This window comes from Neopelma chrysocephalum, unplaced genomic scaffold (assembly GCF_003984885.1).
Source record: "Neopelma chrysocephalum unplaced genomic scaffold, ASM398488v2 Primary Assembly neopelma1_103b, whole genome shotgun sequence".
Classification (NCBI taxonomy): Eukaryota; Metazoa; Chordata; class Aves; order Passeriformes; family Pipridae; genus Neopelma; species Neopelma chrysocephalum.
The window spans coordinates 889,777-901,608 of NW_020897767.1; the positions used below are offsets into that span (position 1 = coordinate 889,777).

Genomic DNA, 11,832 nt, shown 5'->3' on the forward strand with positions numbered 1-11,832 from the left:
TAGAATATATTAAGAACAGAATAAGAATAAAAACAGATCAAGGGTAAGAATAGAAAATAAAATAGAATAATAGAATAACCTTGGCTGGTTCCCAGGCTGGGCACTGCTCTGGGCTCACTGGGCTGGGCTGGGTGGTGGATCTCCACCTGGCAACTGGACATGGCTATTCCTGGTGCCAGCCAAGGACTGGGAGAACAGCCACAAGAGTCAGGGGTATTTTACAAGACAACTTGAAGGAGCTTTGGGAAAAAGGGGGAGCACAAGCCCAAGGTTTTCCCTTGGCTCAGCACGTGTGGAGCACGGGTCAGCCCTGCCCTTCCACAGCAACGTGCAGAGCACTGAGGGGCAGCCACGGGTGTGAAGAACATGCAGTGCCACTCCAGAAGGGTGAGAAACCATGAAAGGAACTTTGGAAGTTCGTACAAAGTTCATACAAAGCTATTCATACAACTGCCAGGTCATACACTGCAACTTCCAGGGAAAGCAGTGGCTGAGTCAGCCCCCAGCAGTGCTGGGCTTCAGGGGGGTTCTTGCTCCATGCCAACATTTATAACAAACCCCAATTTCCCCTCAAAGACCATCAGATCTGTCACCAGTTGGGCAGCACACGCCAGCATCTGTGCAGGATGGGCCAGGGCCCCTGAGCCAGAAGGGCCCAGCCATTAATGAAGCCGTGGGTGCTCCTCTGACCCTCACCCGGCCATGCCTGGGACCACCTGGATGTGGCCCCGAGGGTTTTACACACAGAGGAGATCCCACAGAGCCCTTCTCCTGGATGCTCTTGGCAGCAGGTTTCCTACCCAGAGCACTGATGGTGCCGCCCATCGCTCCATCCATCCATCCCAGGCCTCCTGCTCCGAGAAGGAGCCAACAGGAAGGCCCCAAACACAGCCCACAGGATCCACGGGCACCTCTACAGCTGACCTTTGGAATTTTGGGGAGGGTAATCCCCCAGCAGAAGCCACGGGGATGGGGCAACACAACACTCAGCCCATCCCGCGTCGACTCCGCTGCTGGAGCCAAACGGGACGGACAAAGGAAACCCGAACACGGAGGGAGGACATCAACCCCAACATTTACAAACAAAGTACTGCTCATTTTGAAACCCACAGGGTCAACTTAAGTCCAGAACATGGTTAAACATCATTTTCACCGTAGCAAAAGCAGCAAGGAGCCTCCCCGGGCTCGGGACCTGGCCCAGCTGGCCACCACAGCCAGAGGAGGGACAGGGGGAATGGTGGCTCTGCCTTTGGGGTGCAGTTCATCCAGCAGAAGAAGAGCCTGCTTGGCTTCGTGGAGACATTCAGCTTGTTTCACGTCCAGCTATTTTATCAACACGAGAAAGCAAGCACATCCTATTTAAAACATTTTTCTTGCACATAGATTATAAATCACAGAGGTTTAAAAAGTTTTTACCGATCGTATCTAAAGTGTGAATTTTATTCATTTATTGTCTTGCCTAGACTTATAAATACAAGTTTGTCCTCTAAACAAAGCCTTATGAAATACAGATTTGTTTTTTTCCCCAGTAGCCTTGACACAGGAAACAAACCCCCTCGAGAAAAACCTTAAAGCAAACTAGAAACCAGCAGTTAATTTAAGGCCAGCAGAGTCGGTGTCAGGAATTCACTAATTCACACCTCCCTCGAAGAAAAAAAAAAAAAAGACATGCACCAGAACTACTCGGTTGAACAAATCACCACGACCCACACCAGGAGAGAAAAGACCCAAAGGGAGTTATAACTTACCCTGAAAGCTCCCCGGCTCGTGTGGTGTCCCTACTCCTTCGGGGGTAACGGGGGGGGGGGGAAGGGGCGGCCCCTCCCCGCTTTTGGGGCTGTACAGTGTCACTACAGCGGGAGTCATGCCACAGGACTAGATGCAGGGGTTTGCACACACTGGTGCTGCATGCGTGGTGTGATGGTACATGCCAACGGCTCCCCACCCCCCCGGGGCATCTCCTGCCTCCAGAGCTCAGAGTTCAGCACCCTCCCCCGGCGCCGGGGCCCCTCCCGGCCCCGCTCCCTTCCCGGAGCAGTCGCAGCTCCCCCCGCGGTCGCTCCCCGGGTTCCCTCCCTGGGTTATGTGAAGCGGTCGGAGTTCATTTTGCGCAGCTTGGGGGGCAGGTTCCCCTCCATCCTCCCGCCCCCCGACAGCTTCTGCAGCTTGGGCGGGAGCTCGGCCACCGACTGGCTCATGGGATCCGACATCATCTTGGTGGTCTTAGAGCCCAGTTTCTCCTCGGAGTTGCCGGGCACCGAGCTGATGCGCTGCAGTTTCATGGGCAGGTCCCCCATGCTGTAGGCCTTCTCCGACGTGGTGGAGCTCATCCTGAGGAGTTTTTTGGGGAAGTCCTCCCTGCCGGTGATTTTCTGCAGTTTGGAGGGCAGCTTGGTGCCCACCTCGTCCAGCCCGTCCAGGCACTCCACCGAGCTGTTCCTCTCCTTGCTGTTGCCGACGGCGGGCGCGATGAGGGGCGAGGACATGAGCAGCATCTCCTCCTGCTCCTTCACGCTGTAGGGCGGGGTGGGCACCTCGAAGGTGGCGTGGAACTGCGAGTAATCCACCTTGAAGAAGCCCTCCTCCAGGGAGATCACGGGGAAGAAGCGGTGGCCCCACAGCACCTCGTCCTCCGTGTAGGACGTCCTGGCCTGGCACGTCATCCCTGCGAGGGGCAAGGGACAAACACTGGCACCAGTCAGGGGTAACTGGGGGTGCACAGAGGCACTGGGGTTTTTAACGAGCCAGGGGAACGGGGTTTGTGGTTTTAAATGTGTGAAGGAAAAGGCGTGGGCCTGCCTTAACATTTAATGGAGTAAAAATTTAAGTAACGGGGTAAACCATTTAAATTCCAAGTTGTGCCAGGGGAGGTTTAGGTTGGACTTAAGGGAAAAAATTCCTTCATGGAGGTGGCTGTCCAGCCCAAGGCAGTGGTGGAGTCCTCCTCTCCCCAGATGTGTGGATGTGGCACCTGGGGACCATGGTGGTGGTGCCAGGTTGACAACTGGACTTGATGATCTCAAAGGCCTTTTCCAACCTTAACAATTCCACGATTCTATCAGACAGTAGCTATTAAATTGTCATCCTCAGGGTGAAAAGGAGTGAGCAACAGCAAGGAGTGGAACTGAATAATTCCCACCTGCTATTCCAGACACTTTTGACTCGTGAAGGCGCTGCTGACAAAGGGACAGGGCTGCCTGACAACCCTGGTAATTAAACCAGCAAGAGCTGCTAATGGTAATGGAAAATTGGACAGGGCAGATCTTAAAGTCTTCCTAAGTTATTGCATATTTTCATCATATCAATGAATACACACAAAACCAGACCCCACATGCACAAGCCAAGCTCGTTGTGTCAGCACGTTCCAACCCATCAGCGAGCAATAAGTCCTTCAAAATACATTTATTCCTCTTTAAAGGCTTCACCAGCAACCTGCTCACAGATCCACCGCTGCCAGGATGAGATCCAGGCTCCAAAAAATTAGCAGGGGAAAAAAACCCCACGACTAAGACCTCGACACTGCCCTTCCTCTTCCTCCCCCACCTCCCACTGTGGAGAAAAGTCTTTCAGAACACCCAAACTTGGCCACCCCAGTGACCCATCCAACCTTGGAAATCAGGGGGAGATGATCATGGCTTGCTGGAGGCTTCTAGAAGAAATTCTGCTGCTTCTTTTTTTGACTATTATATTTTTTTGTTGGTAGCAATCTGTTAAATAGAATTACGCTGCCATTTTACACAGCAAAGTGGAAATGTGACATTTGGGCTTCAGGAAGCTAAATCCACCTCTGCAAACACATCCTCTGCCTTGCTCACAAGGATGCCTGCAAGCATCCAGGGGGAAAGGAAACTTTGGAAAACAGGAGCAAAAACAGCAGTGGGGCTGCAGTGAGGGGGAGAGGGGATGGGATGGGATGGGGCTGGTGACACACAGCCAGGAAAATTCCAGTTTGTTACACTTTATCTGCCTGTTAATGCAATCAGAGAGTTAGTTTTGCATCGTGATTTCTGCTGCTGATCCATCAGAACAGATCACAAGGCAAAACACTTGGTTTTCCACTTTATCTCTTGGGAGAAAAACAGGAATCCAGTTCCTTTGCCACTGGATGCTGCCCCAGCACCGGGGAGGCCAAACACGTGCAGGATCGTGCCCAGAGCCCCAGACACCCCCCAGCCTCATCCAGGACAGCATTTATACTTCCCAGTGTGTTTCCACCCAGTCACCACGTGCTCCTGCTCCCTCACTGAAGCAGAAGCAATCCCATACCTAATGGATTTAGGGAAAAACCTGCAATTCGGAGGAAAAAGGTAATTTGAGCAAGTTCTTGCCCCAGCTGTGCCCTTCACCCTGCAGCTGCTCAGCAGCAGCTTCCCCAGCAAAGCCAGACCTGTCTCCTGTGCTGCCTCAGCCCTGACCCCGCACAGGGACCTCTTTGGGGACTGGATGGGGGGGATCAGCCTTGGGAAGGGGCTGTGTGCTGCCTGTGGAGCTGGGGAACTCTGCTGACCCCTGCTCCGGGTAACAAACTGCTTAAAATGCAAATCACTGTCTGGAAAAGACAATTATTCATCGCTCTGGCTGGTTCTGCTGGGGGGGGAGGCACCGGGGCCCTTCCTGCTGCATCCCATCCTTCCCGCTGCATCCCATCCTTCCCACTGCATCCCATCCTTCCCGCCGCATCCCATCCTTCCCGCTGCATCCCATCCTTCCCGCTGCATCCCATCCTTCCCCCTGCATCCCATCCTTCCCCCTGCATCCCATTGTCCTGCAGGGCTGAGGGTCTCCTGTGGATCCCCCCACGGCTCTTTGGGTGTGTGGGGAACATCAAATAAACAACTGAGGTTTAGTGGGGAAGGTGTGTCAGCAAAGTGCCTTTGGGGGTGTAACAGAGGTGTGGGGGGACGTGTGGATGAGGGGTGGGAAGGGGAACTGGGAACAGGACAGGCTGGCATCTGCATCCACAGCCACAGCTGCATCTGTAGCCACAGCTGCATCCCCATCCACATCTGAATCTGTATTTCCATCCTCATGGCATCCCCATCCTCATGGCATCCCCATCCTCATGGCATCCCCATCCCCACATCCTTCTGCATCCGCATCCTCATCCATGTCCACATGCCCATCCTCATCCCCATTCCAGTCCCATCCACATCCATATCCACATCCCCAGCTGCATCCACACCCCTGTCAGCACCTGCATTCCCATCCACATCCATATCTGCATCTGCATCCCCATCCACCATCCATAACCACATCCCCATCTGCATCCACATTTCCATCCCCATCCCAGGCAATCCCATGGCCAGGGAAAGGCCTCTCCCCTCCCCACCAGCTGCTGTTCCCCAGGGCTATTCCCACCTCCTGCTCCCCCATCCTGCCCCCTCCCAGCAGAATTCCAGGGGAGGAATTTTATACCCTCTGTTACCAACAAAAAATGTATCAGCTGAATCTCGGGAAAAGCAGCCTTATCCTCTGTTCCACTCCTTTGGAAGCTCACTGGAGTGATAAATATTGCAGGAATAGCATTTGTGCTTCCAATCCCTTTCTCTCATTCCCTGACAAACCCGAGGGCACAGATGATTTCAGAGCCTCTGGATGAACAGCAGCCACTCGTATTCCCGGGGTTCTCGGGAATACCTGGCAGGGAACAGCCGGTGCTGGGAGGTGCTGACCTCAGCCCCTGGACAAGGAATCAGTTCCCGGGTTTTCTTCCAGCTCTGCTGCATTTTCTACCTTTTCCTCCACATTCCACTCCCTCAGCAAAGCCTCAGTCCCCAGCTCTGAGCTCACAGGGTTGTTCTGCTATTCCATGCTTGGAGCAGCAGCTGGAACCATCCCCTCGGGAGCATTCCAGCAAATCATGGAATCCCAGAATGGTTTGGGGTGGAAAAGACATTAATGATTGTCCCATTCCACCCCCTGCCATGGGCAGGGACACCTTCCACCAGCCCAGGTTGCTCCAAGCCCCATCCAACCTGGCCTTGGACACTTCCAGGGATCCAGGGGCAGCCACAGCTTCTCTGCCCAACCTGGGCCAGGGCCTCCCCACCCTCCCAGCCAGCAATTCCTTCCCAATATCCCATCTCTCCCTGCCCTCTGGCAGTGGGAAGCCATTCCCTGGGTCCTGTCCCTCCATCCCTTGTCCCCAGTCCTTTTCCAGCTCTCTTGGGGACCCTTTAGGCCCTGGCCCTCCTGGCTGCCAGTTTTCCTTTCCTGCTGTTGCTGTGAGAGGCTTCCCTGGGGGTTTTTTTGTGCCCTTTTCCCCCCAGTTCTCCCCCAGCAGCACCCACAGCCCTCACACCCTGCGCTGCCTCCATCACATCCATGGGCCTGTTGCCATCTTACCAACTTCTCTGGATTATCAATATTCATTTGCAGTATAAATGTTCAGCTCTGGTTTGGAAGCAAACAGGCTGCAAGCAGAGGAATTATTTATTATGGCATTAACCAGCCATGGGTTTGCCAAAGGAAAAGGGTTTGGTGCATTTTGTCCCTCACTCCAAAGGAACACCCCCATCCCAGAGCTGTTCCCAACATCAGCAAAGCTCTGCCTGCACACAAATCACCTGAGAGAGGCATGAGGATGCCTGTAGTCGAAAAAAAACCCCAAAACATCTTCATTATGTCAAAACCAGGGAATGCTGGTTTTGCATCTGGGGCATCCAGAGAAGCTGTGGCTGCCCCTGGATCCCTGGAAGTGTCCAAAGCCAGGTTGGAGCAACCTGGGCTGGTGGAAGGTGTCCCTGCCCATGGCAGGGGGTGGGATGGGATGATCCTTAACTTCCCTTCCAATCCAAAGCATTCCATGATTCTACAACTTGCTGCCAGCCCAGCTCAGAGCTGCCTCCCCAGATTAATAAGGGGCAGATGGAGGCCAAAGAAATCTGTAAATAAATGCTTTGACTAATTCCACCCTGTAATAACCCTCCAATTATTCCCAAATTTCCAAGTACCCAGATGGAACTGGCTCTTTTCAGGCAATTTCTAGAGCTCGTAATAAATTGCCTTGAAAAAAAAAAAAATCCCAGCCCTGCTGTTATTTATTCCATTTTATTCCAGAAGTTGGCTGATGGTTGGGAAATCACAGATCACTAATAAGCTTTTAACAGCCCCCCCTCCCCACACCATCCTGTGAGAGTCTCCAGAACCAATTCTGGCACACAAAGGTTCTGTGGCTCCTTTCCCTCTCCAAAGCGATGCCAGAATATTCCCCTTAAATGTTTCTGGGTGCCTGGAATGCAGTTTGCTGGCCAAGGGCTGGATACAGGGACACCAGGTGTCCTCTGAACATGGGAGAGTTCATCAGTGGGGAAAGAGAGAATTAATTTGGCTTTACCATGATCCAACAGCACACGGTCCCAATGGCCCCAGAAAGGGCACCTTGGAAGGAAGAGGAATCTCTCCAAAATGAATAAATAGGATTATGTTTTGTCAGACTTTCTCCTTTTGCCCTTTGAAGAGTCACTGCCCTGCAGGGTGAAACCCCTGGAGCTGAGCTGGGTCCAAGGGGCTGCTCCTGGTGATTTTGGGGGGTTGACCTCCCTTAAACCTGCAGTTTAACTCTAAACCCCCCTGTTAAAGTTCATCAGACAGCAATGCTTAATGAAGGGCTACCAATTAAGCTAATTTACAACTGCAATTTCAGGCCCAGGAAGAGAAGAATAACGTTGGATGTGAGACTTGATATAAAAACACCTCCTCTGCCCTGGTGGGACTAAGGCAGGATTTGCTGCTGCAGGGAAAAGGAGCTGCAGGATTTCCATGGCAATCTCTCCATGTCCAGAGGAAACCACAGAGTCCTGGAATGGTTTGGGTTGGAAGGGAAAATAAGGATCATCCCGTCCCACCCCTGCCATGGGCAGGGACACCTTCCACCAGCCCAGGTTGCTCCAAGCCCCGTCCAACCTGGCCTTGGACACTTCCAGGGATCCAGGGGCAGCCACAGCTTCCCTCCAAACGCAGGGAAAGCAGCTGGATTTATCCCATTTAGCCAAGGAATGTGACATCCTGATGGCCACCCTGAACCTGGAATGGGAATTACGCCTGAGTTTTGTGATAAGCCAGAACATGGGGACAGAAATGGGAAGTCAGCACCCAAACTGGGAGGAAAGGAAGCTCTCAGGCTCTTCCTCTCCACCTTCAGTGCCACATTATTTTTCCAGGGAAGTTCAGATGCCAGGCTGGGAAAGGCACAGCTCCTCCCAGACACTGTGTGGTGTCTGAGCTCCACCCCCCCAAGTATTTGGAAAGAACAGCTATTTTTAGCATTAACATTTCCCCATCACAATGTCAAGGGCTGTTTGTCAAAATGATGATGGTTTGAAGGGCACCAGAACCTTCTGGCAACCTGTGGTCAGAGAGTTGGGAAGGGAAGGCTCCAAGGAGACCTGAGAGCCCCTTCCAGGGCCTAAAGGGGCTCCAGGAGAGCTGGAGAGGGACTGGGGACAAGGGATGGGGGGACAGGACACAGGGAATGGCTTCCCACTGCCAGGGGGCAGGGAGAGGTGGGATATTGGGAAGGAATTCCTGGCTGGGAGGGTGAGGAGGCCCTGGCCCAGGTTGGGCAGAGAAGCTGTGGCTGCCCCTGGATCCCTGGAAGTGTCCAAGGCCAGGTTGGAGCAACCTGGGCTAGTGGAAGGTGTCCCTGCCCATGGCAGGGGGTGGCACTGGATGGGATTTAAGGTCCCTTCCACCCCAAACCATTCTGGGATTCCATGATTGAATGTTTAAGTTGGAAAAAACCCTCAGATCACCAAGTCCAACCATTAGAAGGGAGATGGGGCAGCCACTTTGCCATCTATACGTTTAATCCCTTTGATTAAAGTAATTTTTCCATAAAAACCCATTTTGGTTAAAGAGAAAAAAAAACAAATGGCATTTCCTGAAATACAAGAGACAAAAAGAGCCTTCAAGGTACCAACCATAAAAAGGTGCTCCAGGAATCATGACAATATCATGGAATCCCAGGCTGGTTTGGGTTGGAAGGGACCTTAAAGCCCATCCAGTGCCACTCCCTGCCATGGGCAGGGACACCTTCCATTATTCCAGGTTGTTCCAAGCCCCGTCCAACCTGGCCTTGGACACTTCCAGGGATCCAGGGGCAGCCACAGCTTCTCTGGGCAACCTGTCATTTTAATCCCCACTTATTCCTGAGACCCAGAAGTCCCCCCAACACCCCGAGGTCAGAGATTTAACAAATCCATCACGTGTGCAGGAGGGACCCCAGGGATGAGATGATCACTGAGGTCCCTTCCAACCCAAACCATTCCACTATCCCATGATCCCGTGGCTCCAGGAATGCCAGGCACACACCTATGTCAGTCAGACACCAGCCTTATGCTAAACACTTAAATTTCTGCCCCCCCTGAGTACAAAGCCAGGCCCCTGCTCTGCTCTGAGCTCAGATCCATTGTTTGGGCTCAGCTCTACAAACACTCCTGCTTTATTCCCACTCTTCTCCCGGGAGCTCTCGTGACACTTTAAAACCAGCAGTGACACCAAAGGTATTTCCTTATCAGCCATCCCTCTTCCCAGGGCCACTTCCAATCCCTCAGACACGCACAATTCCCTGGCATCCTGCACACAGCTCATCCTGCTGTTTGCCAGGAACACAGGAACACAGCTCCCCTCCTCATCCCAAACCGTGGCAGCTTTCAAAAATGCCACGGAAGCAGCGTGGGAAGCACATCCTGATCCTACTCCATGCACAGGGATGTAACAGGTGAGCCAACCTCCCCCCTTCTGGATTGGCCACCAAAAAAAATGAGGAATCACTTAAAGCCTGGCAGCCTTCAGTGCTGCAGCAGGATTTTCCATTCTTTGGGAAAAACAGAGCCAGGAGCACAGTTATCTCAATCAAACCATCAAACAGGCATTTAATGCAGTGATAGAATTTTATACTGAGATATATATATATATATATATTTTATACTGAGATATATACTGAGATATATTTTATACTGGCCTGGGATTTTTGTTCTGTCTGTTTTTCACCCCAAAGCCTCCCACCATTCCAGTTCTGCTCCATCCCTTTCCCCCCCGTGCCGAGTGCGTCAGGGCTCATCCAGCCCCTCCAGCTCCCTCCTTGGAGCAGGTTTGTTTTTTTTTTTATCCCTGAGCCATCTGCCACATTCCCAGTTTTGCATCATTTCCCTCCTCCCGGGATGTTATTGAATCAGCAGCACCAAACGGGAAGGGTTTCATTCCCTGCTCCACGCAGCTCTGCCAGGAGGCAACGCTGGCACCGGGAAGGGAAAGGGGGGAAGGGCTGGAGGGAGGAAAGGATGGGAGCAGGGAGAGGCAATGCCTTCCCTCCCCATGGATGGGGATGTTTGCAGGGTGAGACTGGGACAGGGATAAAGTGGTTTTCTGCCCTGAACAGGAGCTGCCCATCCGTGCCCTGACAGAGCACAGCTCTGCTCCCCAGGGCTCCCTTCCAGCCTCGAGTATTCCCAGATTTTTACTGATAGCACAATCCTTGGAAAAGCTGCCTCATGCTAATTATAGAATCCTAGAATCCATGAATGGTTTGGGTGGGAAGGGACATTAAAGCCCATCCAGTGCCACCCCCTGCCATGGACAGGGACACCTTCCACCAGCCCAGGTTGCTCCAACCTGGCCTTGGACACTTCCAGGGATCCAGGGGCAGCCACAGCTTCTCTGCCCAACCTGGGCCAGGGCCTCCCCACCCTCCCAGCCAGGAATTCCTTCCTAACAGCTGATAATGGTTTAAAACCCTGGAGCAGACACTGAAGGTTTTCCACAGGCAGCAAAGGGCAGCAGAGCCCTCCCAGCCCCAGGAGCCAGGGAATGTTGGATGTCCTTGTCCAGATCCCCACTCCTGCCTGGGTAACACATTCTCCATGGAGTTCAGGTTCAGGTTGGATATTAGGGAAAATTCCTTGCTGGAAAGGGTTGTTCAGCCCTGGCACAGCTGCCCAGGGCAGTGGAGAGTCCCCATCCCTGCAGGGATTTCAATCCCTGTGGATGTGGCACTTGGGGACGTGGGGCAGTGGTGGCTTGGGCAACAGTTGGAGTCAATAGTCTTAAACGGGTTTTTCAACCTAAAAATGAAGAAATAAAGTTGGTTCTGCTTTTCATGGAGTTTGGGCTCTGAAGTGCAGCCTGAAATCAGGGGGTTTATCTGCAGCACAGTGTCCATTGGGGATGGTGGGGAAGAGACAAGGGGAGAAAGGAATATTCTGTTAAATCAGAGCACACTGAGGTCAGAGGGGGCCTCAGGAACACACAGACAGAGCAAAACCCGAGCAAAGTCTGCAAACCAGTCAGAAAAGGGGAAAAAAAGACATTTAAAATAATTTATGCTCTTTGAACGAGAACATTTTAATTATGAGGCAAGAAACACCAACCCAGAGCCCAGCCCTTCCCTCTGAACACACGATTCCCCAGCAGCTCCAAACACCCACCCGGCCATATGCCCTGAGCACCAAAATAGAGCTTTCATCTGCAGGGCTTTGGCAGCCCTAAAAACACCCTGTGGAATTCACACTGCCTTCCTGGGGTGGAAAAACCAGTTCTCTCCATGCTGGGAGGAACAGTTTGCAGGGCACAGCCACGCAGCCAGGGTGTTTTTGGGGCTCCAGGATTCAGGGATGCTCCAAATGCTGCCTGCAGAGAGTGGAGGGAGCACAGCACCATCAGAGGGAGACCTGCTCCATCCCTGCATCCCTGACTGCATCCCTGCATCCCTGCTCCATCCCTGCATCCCTGTCTGCATCCCTGCATCCCTGCCTGCATCCCTGCTCCATCCCTGCTCCATCCCTGCCTGCATCCCTGCATCCCTGCTCCATCCCTGCATCCCTGCTCCATCCC

At 52.8% G+C, this 11,832-nt stretch overlaps 1 protein-coding gene across 1 annotated transcript in view; it reads right to left on the reverse strand.

Annotated features, from left to right (window-relative positions):
* Positions 1-1,409: 1,409 nt before the first annotated feature.
* KCNJ3 (potassium voltage-gated channel subfamily J member 3) overlaps positions 1,410-11,832 on the reverse strand; it is a 30,438-nt gene continuing 20,015 nt past the window's right edge. Inside the window, exon 2 of the mRNA XM_027695948.1 lies at positions 1,410-2,665. Within this exon, the coding sequence (XP_027551749.1) occupies positions 2,082-2,665 (584 nt within the window). The 3' untranslated portion in view covers positions 1,410-2,081. The remainder of the gene's footprint in view (positions 2,666-11,832) is intronic.